The 13,543-nt window shown below is 46.7% G+C and overlaps 2 protein-coding genes across 2 annotated transcripts; one reads left to right on the plus strand and one right to left on the minus strand.

The window, feature by feature from the left end:
- Positions 1-894: 894 nt before the first annotated feature.
- exosc6 (exosome component 6) lies at positions 895-1,916 on the minus strand. Its single transcript, XM_041221222.1, has one exon. The coding sequence runs from the start codon at positions 1,858-1,860 to the stop codon at positions 1,042-1,044; it is 819 nt and encodes a 272-aa protein (XP_041077156.1). The 5' UTR covers positions 1,861-1,916; the 3' UTR covers positions 895-1,041.
- A 1,474-nt stretch (positions 1,917-3,390) lies between these two features.
- On the plus strand, positions 3,391-13,372 carry LOC121296113 (alanine--tRNA ligase, cytoplasmic-like). The gene is made up of 21 exons (XM_041221328.1): positions 3,391-3,496; positions 4,265-4,428; positions 4,689-4,877; positions 5,125-5,270; positions 5,627-5,818; positions 6,203-6,347; positions 6,492-6,637; positions 7,165-7,273; positions 7,572-7,722; positions 7,930-8,054; positions 8,524-8,668; positions 8,791-8,969; positions 10,046-10,159; positions 10,248-10,454; positions 10,845-11,029; positions 11,327-11,435; positions 11,653-11,766; positions 11,874-11,993; positions 12,323-12,409; positions 12,568-12,681; positions 12,779-13,372. Exons 2-21 carry the CDS (start codon positions 4,285-4,287, stop codon positions 12,962-12,964), a joined length of 2,907 nt encoding a protein of 968 aa, XP_041077262.1. The 5' UTR covers positions 3,391-3,496; positions 4,265-4,284; the 3' UTR covers positions 12,965-13,372.
- Positions 13,373-13,543: the final 171 nt, after the last annotated feature.

The raw sequence follows: 13,543 nt of genomic DNA on the forward strand, positions 1-13,543 counted from the left end.
TTAATGGGTAAAGTTTTTTTTATGATATAACCTCGTATTACACATTTTTTTTAAATAGATTTTCAGTATTTCAGTTTGTCGTTCCACTTGTATTGTGTGTATCAGTGCAACAGTTACAAGGGAAGGAGTTTTAAGATTTGTCTGACAATAAGATTGAATATCTTATAAAATTGTTCATGCAAAACGCATCCTAGGTGTTATCTAGCTACCTTTTATTCAACACCTGTTTCAATGTGTGCTTAAACTAATAAAGCTTAGTATAGGGGCTTATGCTTCAGTACAGTAATGGAAGAGCAGCCTACCTACAAACCACATAGAATTCAGAGTGTTCTTCAGACGTACACAGCTGAGTTCACAGGCCTCAATTAGCAGCTATCCTGGACTACATAACGTAACCTAAACAAGGTAGGGCTGGAGAAAACACTGTACTGTATATTTGGAATGATGTTACTTGTGTAAAAGCTATGTAATGCGTATGTATGTATATGTATGTGTGTATAGAAGACACATGTTCAGGGGTTAAGTTGTTGATAAGTCAGCACGCTTCCAGCTGTACTAAAGCAAAGCTTCATGTCTACATTAGTGCTACAAAGCAAATGTCAATTTCTGGATCACATCAGGTACAACGCTGAGCCATCCCTCAGAATTATTTCAATCCAATGTTTTTCTTATGCACTGCATTATGTGTCGCTGGACAGGCGAGGAAAATGGTTTTGAACGAGAAACAGAATCTAGTTCCATAAAGTAGCTTTACTCATGTCAAACATGCTACTGCATTCCAGGCATAGTGGCTGATTTCAATCAGTGCCGGTCCTGTCTGCCGAATGTTATTCTCTCAGTCCTGCTCTACCCAATGTTATGGGAATGATCGAAATACGATGTACATATTTTGTTCAAAAATACATTTAATAACAAATGCACAAAGATTACATTTTTTGACAATGACAAAAACAAAATTACATTTATTCACTGCGGCTGTGGATTTCTGCTGCCAGACAGTTTTTTCAGTTATCGTCGTGCCTTCAGCGGCCCCCGGACCAGTCAGTTCTGCGGGGCAGGAACCTTCCGCCGCACCGCTTTTAGCAAGCACTGCTGAGCTGCTGGGTACAGTCGCTGGCAGCCCTCGACACAGGCTCTGATGGCTCCCACCACGGTCTCCTCCTTCATCTCCCCGGTGGAGAGCAGCCCTGAGATCTGGTTTAGGGTGGGTAGCAGCGCCACAGTCAAGCTCCCTTGGTTCTCAGTCGACTCGTCCCCGGTTTCCTCGCAGCAGGTCGGGTCGAGCAAATACGCAGCACCGTCTTGTCTTAACGAGCATCCGATTACCAAGTCGTACATCTCGATCCCGGCATCGGCCAGAGCTAAGGAGGCGCAGGTGATTGCGTGTGCCAGAGCAGAGCCGTCATTCTCCAAAACCAGCACGTTCACCTCGATCTGCGACCGCGGGTACCTGTGCAGGCAAACCCCGGGCTGCAGGCTCTCCTGCAGGCTCAGGGTTAGGTCTTTCTCCTGGCTGCCCTGGATCCATGGGCACCGTTTCGCGCAAGAGAAGGGAGCGAGTCGGAAAGCGCACACCAGCCTGCCCGCCCTCATATCCAGCTCGTCTTTCCTCTCCGTCTCGCGCGGTCCGTACACCGAGCAGATCAGCTTCGTGTTCCCAGCCTCGATATAGGCAGAGCCCTTGGCCTGGCTCACCAGTCCACAGCGAGCAAACATCGGCCTCGCATCCACCTGGCCCCGCCGCCTGCCGTCCGCCCGTCTTTCTGACTCGCTTGTCTGGGGGACCCGGGTCTGCTGCACGAACAGCCAGGGCGACTGGGATTCCTCTGGTCCCCGAACTCGCTTATTATCCACCGGCATGGCCCAATCAATTTAAGTGAAACTCAAACTCTTAGACCATAGATAAAATATATAGTTGAAATCTAAAACGTTAAAAATCACAGGGCCATCTAGTGGGCTGGAGTGTTTGGTTCACGCACTCATTCAGTCATTTGTTCAAACAGTTGAATTATTGCCACGACCTCCATATTGTTAGCAGTCTCTGTTGCAATAAGTATACCCCAATGTTTTAGAATTTTCATCAAGTAGAAATGACATATTTATATCACTGGCGCCTTTATTACATTTTATTACACACTGACTGATTATTTCTCTTGATTTATCACCGCAGATAGACGTGTGTATTTGCGCGTTTAATCCTGGATTTACAATGCAGTTAGGTCCTGTAGATATTCATGGTAGCTGCTCTGCCCTGTTGAATCAGCAGGGGCCGGTTTTTCAATATTTTTGTAATCGGATTTTCGTGTTTGATTTGGATTATATTGTGCAACCGGGTATTTCAAAATATCAAAATGTGATCGCGATTACTGCGATCCGGATTTCGTTTTGGTAATCCGATCGCACTTTTAATCAAGATTAAATGTTGCAATTGGGTTTTTCAGAATTTAAAGAGGAGATCAGGATTACTTAGATAAAAAATACCAGCATTATTGTGTTCCTACTGCAGAGGTGGATTTAGCTTTTAAATTATCATAGAACAGCGACATTTTGTTTGAATTGTCATAGGAAACACACGCTATGTGTCCAAATCGATTGTTAGAATATCATATTTACATATTTATTTAAGTTTTGTATCCATGCAAGCAAAGAGGAAAACACGCATAGTGGTATAGCTTTAGTAAAACTACATACGCATACGTCTCCTTAAAGCTCGTCTGAGGTGCCCTGACTCCCGACTGACGAGGAAGACGAAGAAGAGGTCTAAAAACACCTATCCTTTTTCGAGTGTTATCTTTATTTAGTTTAGATGTAGTTATTTAATTTCTGCTAAATAGGCATAAATAAAATAACAATTTGCTTGTGTTATATGCACACTAACATTAAAAGTGATTTAGATTTCATTAAAAAAATACAACAAAATTGTGTGTTAATCATTATTACCACAATCTTATTTAAATTCTTATATAGCGTCTTTCATAGTAGATAACCATCACAACAACTAGGGTGTGTGACTGAGATTATATCATAAATAAGGCCTTTAAAAACAACAACAACAACAAAAATGGATTTCGTAATCGTGATTATTGTTATCTGGATAACTGTAAACCAGCAGTGACAATTTGTGAAAAACCGGATCAGAATGATCCAGATAAAAGTAATCTCGATCACAAAATAACAAATTAGCTGTTTTGAAGAACCGGCCCCACGAGAACGAATGCCGCATCTTCCGCACAGACACTATGCAATCACGTGATGCCTGTTACAGCGCAGTTGCATCAGCCTTACATGCCGTGCACACAACCCTCAGACAGGGCCGTGATATTGTGGGCGGATTGACGGCGCCTGCAGACAATCAAAATGACATATTTTTAAATGTGTGCAATAAATAACCAATAGGGTAAGGTGTGGGCTGGGCGTTTGCTGTTTGCACACCAGTGACTGTGTGGTTTCATTGTGGTGCTGGACTGTGTGAGAGAAAGATTTGATCTGAGGAAGAGTAAGTGTTTCTCAGTTTATTCCGTGTTTATATATTGCTGTAACTGCGGTTTATTTAGCTGGTAAGTGTGCGATATATATAGATATATATATATATATATATATCATATATATATATAATATATATATATATATATATATGTATATATATATATATATATACACACACACACACCACCACCAGACTATAAACACTTCTATAATAACATCTGGACGTCATGAGAATGTTTTAGAGAAGCTAAAATAAATCTAGAGCTTACATTTAGTACAACTAATTAAAAATAAAACATAAAACAGGGACTTGAGAACAGCATTATGGCTGAAGATTGAATTGTGCGTTCCCGTGGGTTCACACGGCCACCAATTCAGTTGAATGATTTGAACCTGTAGTTCCATACTGACAGCTGAGAAAATACTTTATACACAATTACAGTTTGACATATGAAGTTTGAAATAACTTTTAACTACATGTTTGCAATTACTTATATTTTATTTTTGGATAGTTTATTCAGCTGTTTAAAATCACTACAGCTTTGCGTGTTACAGTTTTGCTACAACGACAACCACTAGGGATGCAACACAAGGTTCTGCAAGTTTGGGAATACAAGAAACGAGATAGACGTGCTTGCACGGGTTTGTGCATCTGCAGTGCTTTGTATGAGGATGTATGGGGATGCAACGGATTTGATAGACAGAGTAGTAGTCCATTTGTAAAGGAATGAGTCTATCTGTGCAGCCTCCTCTCATAACCCTGTTTCCTCAATTCCAGCCTTGCACATCCTTTCCAAGATGAACTCCACACTGACAGCTGCTCAGATACGACAGAAATTTATTGACTTCTTCAAGAAGCATGAGCACCAGTACGTGCATTCCTCCTCCACAGTCCCTCTCGACGACCCCACGCTGCTCTTTGCCAATGCTGGCATGAACCAGGTAACCTGCTTATCTTCTCGTTCCTGTGCAGCCCCTCGTGCTCTGATCTCCTCTCGTTCCTGTGCAGCCCCTTGTGCTCTGAGCTCCTCTCGTTCCTGTGCAGCCCCTCGTGCTCTCATCTCCTCTCGTTCCTGTGCAGCCCCTCGTGCTCTCATTCGTTCCCGTGCAGTCCCTCATGTGCTCTCATCTCCTCTCGTTCCTGTGCAGCCCCTCATGTGCTCTCATCTCCTAACTCATTTCTGTGTTGTCTGTACCTGCAGTTTAAGCCAATCTTTCTCAACACCATTGACCCATCTCACCCCATGGCGAAATTGCGAAGAGCTGCTAATACCCAGAAGTGTATCCGTGCCGGGGGAAAGCACAACGACCTGGACGATGTGGGCAAGGATGTCTACCACCACACCTTCTTTGAGATGTTGGGCTCCTGGTCCTTTGGGGACTATTTCAAGGTGAGCTTTCCTCCCTGCAGTGTTGCAAGCTCCTGTAATATCACATACAGTATCATGCATTGCACAGCCACTGTGCATGATCTAAAAGGGAACACAGTTTGCTTCAGTCAGAATTGAACTGAGATCAGTGGGTATTGGAGGAGAAGTCAGAAAGGTAATTGGGATCAATCCATGTTTCTCTCCACATTGAATCTTTGCACATTGGTTGCTGATTGCTTCCCTTATGCTGGTTCTGTTGATACCACAGCACCTGGCCTGTGAGCTGGCCCTGGACCTCCTAACAAAGGAGTTTGGGATCCCAATCGAGAGACTGTATGTTACCTACTTCGGAGGCCATGAGGAAGCGGGGCTGGAGCCAGACTTGGAATGCAAACAGATCTGGCTGGACTTGGGGTGAGGAGAGTGCTCTCTGCTGCAGGGAGGTGCTGGAAACAAGACTCCCAGTGCAAAGCAGTTTAAAACACAAATGCATTTTATTTGATGCAGGTACAGCCTGAATACACAGAAAGTAGCATATTAATTGCAGAGTTGTCGAAAGGTTATTTAATCTTCAATTTACCAGGAATGAATCAATAAAACACTGGTGGCAGTGTCAGCCTAGACCTTGCCTGAGGAGTTTTTACTTTGTTTTTGCAGATTTGCTATTTTTCTGTGGCAATGTCAGGAATACACAAAGCTGTATTGCATTTGATAATTAGCAAACACATTCCAGCTGCTTCGAAGATGACTGTCCATGCTTCCCTCTCTAGTGTGGATGACAGCCGGATCCTGCCTGGCAGTATGAAGGATAATTTCTGGGAGATGGGGGACACGGGCCCCTGCGGCCCCTGCAGTGAGATGCACTTCGACAGGATTGGGGGCAGGGACGCTGCGCCCCTCGTCAATCAGGATGATCCTAATGTGTTGGAGATCTGGAATCTGGTGTTCATCCAGTTCAATAGGTACCCTGCAAGCCCTAATCAAGGGCTGTGGGACTTGAAAATACTGTTTGATTCTCCCATTTGCAGCAGTAGCATTGCTGAACATATGCACACACACCATGCTGGCATGCATGTGAAAGTGCTGTACATGGGAACACTGTGATAGTGCTGTACATGTCTAGTGCATGGGGACATTGTGATAGTGCTCTGCATGTCTAGTACATGGGGACATTGTGGGGACTGCTGATTGAGTTCTTTCGTTGTGTTGTAGGAAGTCATTGGAAATGACAGATTGCATTTGAATAGTGCTTGATGAACTATGTTAGCAGTTGTGGGTTCCAGGCAGTTTTTTTTTTAAAAGGTTTAATTTGAAAGCCTGCTGATGATGTGTGTCGCTGTATGCAGAGAGTCAGATGGGCTCTTGAAGCCACTGCCCAAGAAGAGTATTGACACAGGAATGGGTCTGGAGAGGCTGGTCTCTGTCCTGCAGAACAAGATGTCCAACTACGACACTGACCTGTTTGTGCCGTACTTTGAAGCTATTCATAAGGTGAGTGAGTGCTACAGTGAAACTGTGGAAATGTCCTGTACAGCTCTGTTTAGCAATGTTCCTCTTTCTGTATGTGTAAAGTGCTGAATCGCTATGTTAAGAAGGGGCTGGCTGGAACTCTAATGGTTTCTCTTGTGGCTGCAGGGTACTGGCGCCCGGCCGTACAGTGGGAAGGTTGGTGCAGAGGATACAGATGGGATGGACATGGCGTACCGCGTGCTGGCTGACCATGCCCGCACCATCACCATTGCGCTGGCTGACGGGGGCCGCCCTGACAACACGGGCCGGGGGTGAGCAGTGAACGCATTACTGTCCATGAGCAAGAAAGAGCTGATTCAGGCTGGTGTATATGGACCTATGCTCGGCTCCCCTTATCAGAAGTAAAATGTTATCTTCCAATGGGCCCAAGTTAATGCCCTCTGAAGGCTGCACTGTGCTGTGGTGCAGTGAAGCAGCTCCTCAGAGCTGTGCTGTTACCCTCCCTGCAGGTATGTGCAGTGAAGCAGCTCCTTAATGCTGTGCTGTTACCCTCCCTGCAGGTATGTGCAGCGAAGCAGCTCCTCATTGCTGTGCTGTTACCCTCCCTGCAGGTATGTGCAGTGAAGCAGCTCCTCAGTGCTGTGCTGTTACCCTCCCTGCAGGTATGTGCAGTGAAGCAGCTCCTCAGTGCTGTGCTGTTACCCTCCCTGCAGGTATGTGCAGTGAAGCAGCTCCTCAGTGCTGTGCTGTTACCCTCCCTGCAGGTATGTGCAGTGAAGCAGCTCCTCAGTGCTGTGCTGTTGTCCTCCCTTCAGGTATGTGCTCTGTCCCCCTGCAGGTACGTGCTCCGGAGGATCCTGCGGCGGGCGGTGCGATATTCCCATGAGAAGCTCAACGCCTCCAGGGGCTTCTTTGCTTCCCTTGTTGACGTGGTGGTGGATTCCTTGGTGTGTTGCATTCCTTTTCTCAGACAGCACTGGTCTTTGATAGTTTAGAACTGTTGAGAAATACTTGATTTATTTATTTTGTTACAGCTGGAGAATGTAGTTGGTGTACCGGTCAGAAATCAGGGATCAGGTCAATAGGTGTGGTTTGATCGTTGTCATTTTCTGTGCTTACCAGAAGACAGGGATTTCTTGCTTACAAACGTGTCAGGAAGCCTGCAGTAGAGGCACAGAAATGACCTTTTCATTCAGGGCTGTGGAGAACGAGCGGATGAGCTAATACAAGTGTGTGTATCTGCAGGGAGATGCGTTCCCTGAGCTGAGGAAGGATCCAGATATGGTGAAGGACATTATAAATGAGGAAGAGCTGCAGTTCCTGAAGACACTCAGCAGAGGACGCCGTATCCTAGACAGGAAGATCCAGAGCCTAGGTGATGTCAAAACCATCCCAGGTAAATGAGTGAAAATGATTGCAAGTTTATACAGTGTCACTGTGAGCATTCTCACCAACACAGTGAACACATTCTCCAGGCTTATAAATGTGCATCTTCATTTTAGAAATGCACTGTGTTCCTGACAGATTACACGTACAGTAGATCTGGTTCTGTAGGTACAGTGAGTGCCCTGCCCACAGTCAGCACTCCCCTGCCTCTCCCCAGGGGACACTGCATGGCTGCTCTACGACACCTACGGCTTCCCTCTGGACCTCTCCGCCCTGATTGCGGAGGAGAGAGGCATGGCTGTGGACCTGGAGGGCTTTGAGGAGGAGAAGAGAGCTGCGCAGGTGAGCTCCAAATCCAGGAACAATGTGTATCAATCACTGTTTTAATTTGGCATGACAGCTTTTCGTAAAGTTACACTTAATCGTGAATAAGCGTTAATTGGGTGATTGGTAAAGTGTGGAGCAGTAGTGTGTGTGTGTGCATGTGTGTGTGTGTGTGTGTGTGCGAAAGAGGGACCTGTTCAATAAGCTTGTATATCCCCAACTAGGCTGCTTCCCAATCCCATCCAGCTCGTTCACCCCCAATACCCACAATGCATTATGGTTAACAGACTGGTTTAATAAACCAAGTCCCTCTTTTTAGAGTGGAAACTTTAGATTTTTTTATTCTGACTTTTGTAATTATAGCTGTGCCAGGTGATGTATGTTACTGACAAAGTAGTCTCTATTTTCAATGTGTTTGTGTCACTGTGAAATTGTCCTTGGTCAAGTCCGACAGCAGTATTAATCCTTTTCCCTCTTCCCATCCTAGCTGAAGTCTCAAGGGAAGGGTGCTGGAGACGAGGATCACATCATGCTGGATATCTACGCCATTGAAGAGCTGCGCACAAAGGGACTGCCTCCCACAGACGATTCCCCCAAATACAAGTACCAGGCAGACGGCTCCGGCAACTACGGTACACAGGAATCCAATTTCAGAAGCAAACCCTTGCCTTGAGTGCAGAGCTGTTTGTAGATTTATTTTGATGCTGTATTGCTGGTGAGCTGACGCCTGTGTTTTTTGTTTGTGGATTTACAGAGTACGAGCTGGTAGTAGGCACAGTGTTGGCCTTGCGCCGGGACAAGGCGTTCGTGCAAGAGGTGACCACTGGGCAGCAGTGTGGGGTGCTGCTCGACCGGACCAGCTTCTATGCAGAGCAGGGTGGACAGACCTTCGATGAGGGCTACATGGTCAGAGAAGATGACGCCTCAGATGATGTAAGTTGACTTCCGTTACCTACAGGCAGGGATAGTGATGACAGTTGCAGAATTTCTAACAGCATGCTTATGGATGTGTGCAAGGAAGGACAGAAAACCCAGCTGGACCCAGAACAGGACAGGGCTGCTTTTGATTGGTAAGTGAGCTTTGCATATTGTGAGGATTAGAAGGGATTAGTTTGTATAGCTGTGAGGATTGGAAGGGTTCAGTTTGTATAGCTGTGAGGATTGGAAGGGTTCAGTTTGTATAGCTGTGAGGATTGGAAGGGTTCAGTTTGTATAGCTGTGCAGGATTGGAAGGGTTCAGTTTGTATAGCTGTGCAGGATTGGAAGGGTTCAGTTTGTATAGCTGTGCAGGATTGGAAGGGTTGGAAGGGTTCAGTTTGTATAGCTGTGCAGGATTGGAAGGGTTCAGTTTGTATAGCTGTGCAGGATTGGAAGGGTTCAGTTTGTATAGCTGTGCAGGATTGGAAGGGTTCAGTTTGTATAGCTGTGAGGATTGGAAGGGTTCAGTTTGTATAGCTGTGAGGATTGGAAGGGTTCAGTTTGTATAGCTGTGAGGATTGGAAGGGTTCAGTTTGTATAGCTGTGCAGGATTGGAAGGGTTCAGTTTGTATAGCTGTGCAGGATTGGAAGGGTTCAGTTTGTATAGCTGTGCAGGATTGGAAGGGTTCAGTTTGTATAGCTGTGCAGGATTGGAAGGGTTCAGTTTGTATAGCTGTGCAGGATTGGAAGGGTTTTGGAAGGCAGTTTGTATAGCTGTGCAGGATTGGAAGGGTTCAGTTTGTATAGCTGTGCAGGATTGGAAGGGTTCAGTTTGTATAGCTGTGCAGGATTGGAAGGGTTCAGTTTGTATAGCTGTGAGGATTGGAAGGGTTCAGTTTGTATAGCTGTGCAGGATTGGAAGGGTTCACTTTGTATAGCTGTGCAGGATTGGAAGGGTTCAGTTTGTATAGCTGTGCAGGATTGGAAGGGTTCAGTTTGTATAGCTGTGCAGGATTGGAAGGGTTCAGTTTGTACGGCTGTGCAGGATTGGAAGGGTTTGTTAATGCTGTGTTTGCTTTGCTGGTGCACAGAAGATGGAGTTCACAGTGAAGAACACGCAGGTGCGAGGAGGCTATGTCCTGCACATCGGGACTGTGTATGGGACCCTGAGAGTGGGGGAGTGTGTGCAGCTGCATGTAGACGAGGTAGGCACTCCGCTTCTTATTTCTTACTCTTAAGTACGAATTCCGGAGTTCCGTGATTCGCTCACTGGGAAAATGCTGTTTGTTCCAGGCCCGGCGGCGCCCCATCATGAGCAATCACACTTCCACCCACATCTTAAACTTTGCCCTGCGCTCGGTGCTGGGAGAGGCGGATCAGAGGGGCTCTCTGGTGGCCCCTGACAGGCTGCGTTTCGACTTCACTGCCAAGGGGGCCATGTCCACAAAGGAGATTCGTGCGGCCGAGGAGATTGTCAGCACCATGATCCAGGAGGCCAAGGTGGGAGAATCGGGGAGCGGGAGCGGGTATTAATCACACACCATTATTGGAGTCAGGGAGGGGGAGCGGGTATTAATCACACACTATTATTGTTTGTGTCATTTTCTTGTTTTTTTGTATGTATTTAATGTTGTGTGTCAAGGTGTCTGTTATATTAATAAGGGGTTTTGCCAGTGATATGTAGAACAGTTCTGTGTTGTGTAATATATAACAGCTGCACCTCCCTGTGCAAGTCAGTCTGTCTCTGTGCACAACTGCACATTGTTTTGTTAGAGGGCTTGTAAAGGTTTGCAAATGGGAGCTGCAACATTGTAAAAGGTGTCTGAGATCTTTCATTGTTTTTGTGCAGACGTTGTAACATTTTTCTCTCTCTGTTCTCTCCATTCCCAGCCTATCTATGCCATGGAGGCTCCCCTAGCAGCAGCGAAGGCGATCCAAGGGTTGAGAGCTGTGTTTGATGAGACCTACCCTGACCCCGTCCGCGTCGTCTCCATTGGCATCCCCGTCCAGGACCTGCTGGCTGACCCCAGTGGGGCCGCTGGTTCTCTCGCCTCCATTGAGTTCTGTGGGGGAACGTGAGTCTGTAGGAACAGGAATAGCAGTGGATGGCGCCCCTCAGTAATGTGTGTTAAACTGCAGAGGGTGCACAAGATCTCTTTGGTGTATAGATTAGAGTTTGCTGTCTGTCTGTTTGGAGGTTTTGCAGCTTCAGACGCTCATGGAGAGATAGATGGGTGGCTTCTGGCTCCTTTGCTAAACCCAAACCCGAGTGATATGTACCAGCCCTCATTAGCCGAGGGTTTCCAGTGCAGTGTGTTGGGGTTTTAACAGTGACCACCCGTCTTTGCTGACCAGTCCTCTCCTCTCCTCAGGCACCTCCAGAACTCCAGTCATGCTCAACCGTTTGTGATTGTGTCGGAGGAGGCGATTGCCAAAGGCATCCGGCGCATTGTAGCAGTGACCGGGCCTGAGGCACAGAAGGTAGGTGCAGACTTGAGGGGAGGGAGAGTCACACTGGAGCTCCACAGAGCAGAGACTTGAGGGGAGGGATGGAGGGAGATTCACTGGAGCTCCACAGAGCAGAGACTCGAGGGGAGGGAGGGTTGGAGAGTCACACTGGAGCTCCAAACACAAAGCCGTGGTCTGCGTCAGTGTGGAAGTTCCTGTGTGATTGAATTCTGTATGTTACTTTTCTCAGGCTCTGAGGAAGGCTGATGCTCTGCGACAGATCCTCTCTGCTCTTGATGAAAAGGTTAAAGTCCAGGCTGCTCCCAACAAGGACATTCAGAAGGAGATTGCAGACCTGACAGAGGTGAGAGGCAGGGGAGCTTCTCCACTCTGAGACCTGAACTCCTGGTGTGCTAGTATGCATCTGGATCCAGATCTCCACTTGTCCCTTGACTTTGTGTGTAATTGCAGGCTATTGGCACAGCAGTTATCCCGCAGTGGCAGAAGGATGAGATGAGAGAGTCACTTAAAGCATTAAAGAAGGCAATGGATGACCTGGACAGAGCAAGCAAAGGGGATGTTCAGAAGAGGGTCAGTAGTGAGTCAGTGAGACACTTCCATGTATAGACACAGTTCTCTACACAGTCTAATATACACGGACTGTCTGACATCTTGCTATAAGCTGCAGTGATGTAACCTGGTCTGTTCTAGTTTTGGGTCCCAAAGTTCATATGGAATAACTGATTTTCATAGCTGTGTTAGTTTTGGACAGTATATTGTTCCTATAGTTCTATTCCTAGTTTAGTTCAGTAGCGTATGTAGAAGTGGTCCTCACCAGTCTACATGTGGAGCTTGCTTCGAAAGATGCATTAGTCTCCTAAAGCGTTGCCGTGGTAATGAAACATTCTGTTGTGTTTCAGGTCTTGGAGAAAACAAAGCAGCTGATTGACAGCAGCCCAAACCAGCCACTGGTCGTCATGGAGATGGAGGCTGGAGCTTCTGCAAAGGTACCAGCATAGCACTTGCTCTCCTGCAGTCTCCCACACAGCCCTAGATTTCTATGCTGAGATCCTGGTTACTGTTATTAATGGGGATTTCTCCTGCCTGCTCACTTACCAGCCCAAGGAAGGTGGCTCATTCCTAACCCTGTGACCTTGCTCCCCAGGCCCTGAATGAGTCTCTGAAGCTGTTGAAGATGCACTCCCCCAAGACTGCTGCCATGCTTTTCACTGCGGACAGCGATGCTGACAAAGTCATCTGCTTGTGCCAGGTCCCTCAGGTAAGTGCTGTCTCGCATCACAGAGCCTGCCCCCTACAGGCTCCCCATACTCCTGCATGAAGACATATCTCACTCTGTTTTCTGTGCTGTCTCCCAGGAAGTGGCTAACCGGGGCTTGAAGGCAAGTGACTGGGTGCAGCATGTGTGCCCCCTGCTGGACGGAAAGGGTGGCGGCAAGGACGTGTCAGCCCAGGCCACAGGCAGGAACACACACTGCCTGCAGGAGGCACTGCAGTTGGCCAGTGATTTTGCCCGCCTCAAACTGGGCGTCCTGAACAACTAGCCCTGCATGGCAAAGAGAAGAGGCTTCTAGAGCCATCCTTGGGGTCTTGGGTTCATTTACTACCGCTTTCCATTCAGAAATTCCAGACTGGCCAAGCAGTCTGGATCATAGCTATTCTGGGAAAGGGATTTGAAGCCCATGTTTGCTCAGTTGGTGTTCTTACTTGAATTTCTTTTGGTGACTGTGGTAGTAGGGATTGTAGGGATGTTGGAATGTGTTAGCTGTACATTAATGTCATTAATGAATGAATAATGCATATCCTGTGTATCTCTGAGGCTCGGTGCCAGTGCTGCCCATAGTCTATGTGAACTCCTTGTCCATGGGAGACTGCAGTGCATGTAGCAGCTTGTTCCTGTAGGTCAAACTCTCAAGTCTCATTGGTGAATAAACACAAAAGCAATGAGCAAAGCTGTTTTCATTGTGTTTTGTGTCTTTCTTCTACAGTCCCTGCAGTTCATAAAATCCACCCATTATAAGAGTCAAGTGTCTTGTTTTAAATGGCTGGGAGACGCACTGCATTCTTCCAGACTGTGCTTCACAATAGTAACACTCCCATCCCTTCAGAGCACATCTCTGTGT

The sequence above is a fragment of the Polyodon spathula genome, chromosome 21, assembly GCF_017654505.1.
Source record: "Polyodon spathula isolate WHYD16114869_AA chromosome 21, ASM1765450v1, whole genome shotgun sequence".
Lineage (NCBI taxonomy): Eukaryota > Metazoa > Chordata > Actinopteri > Acipenseriformes > Polyodontidae > Polyodon > Polyodon spathula.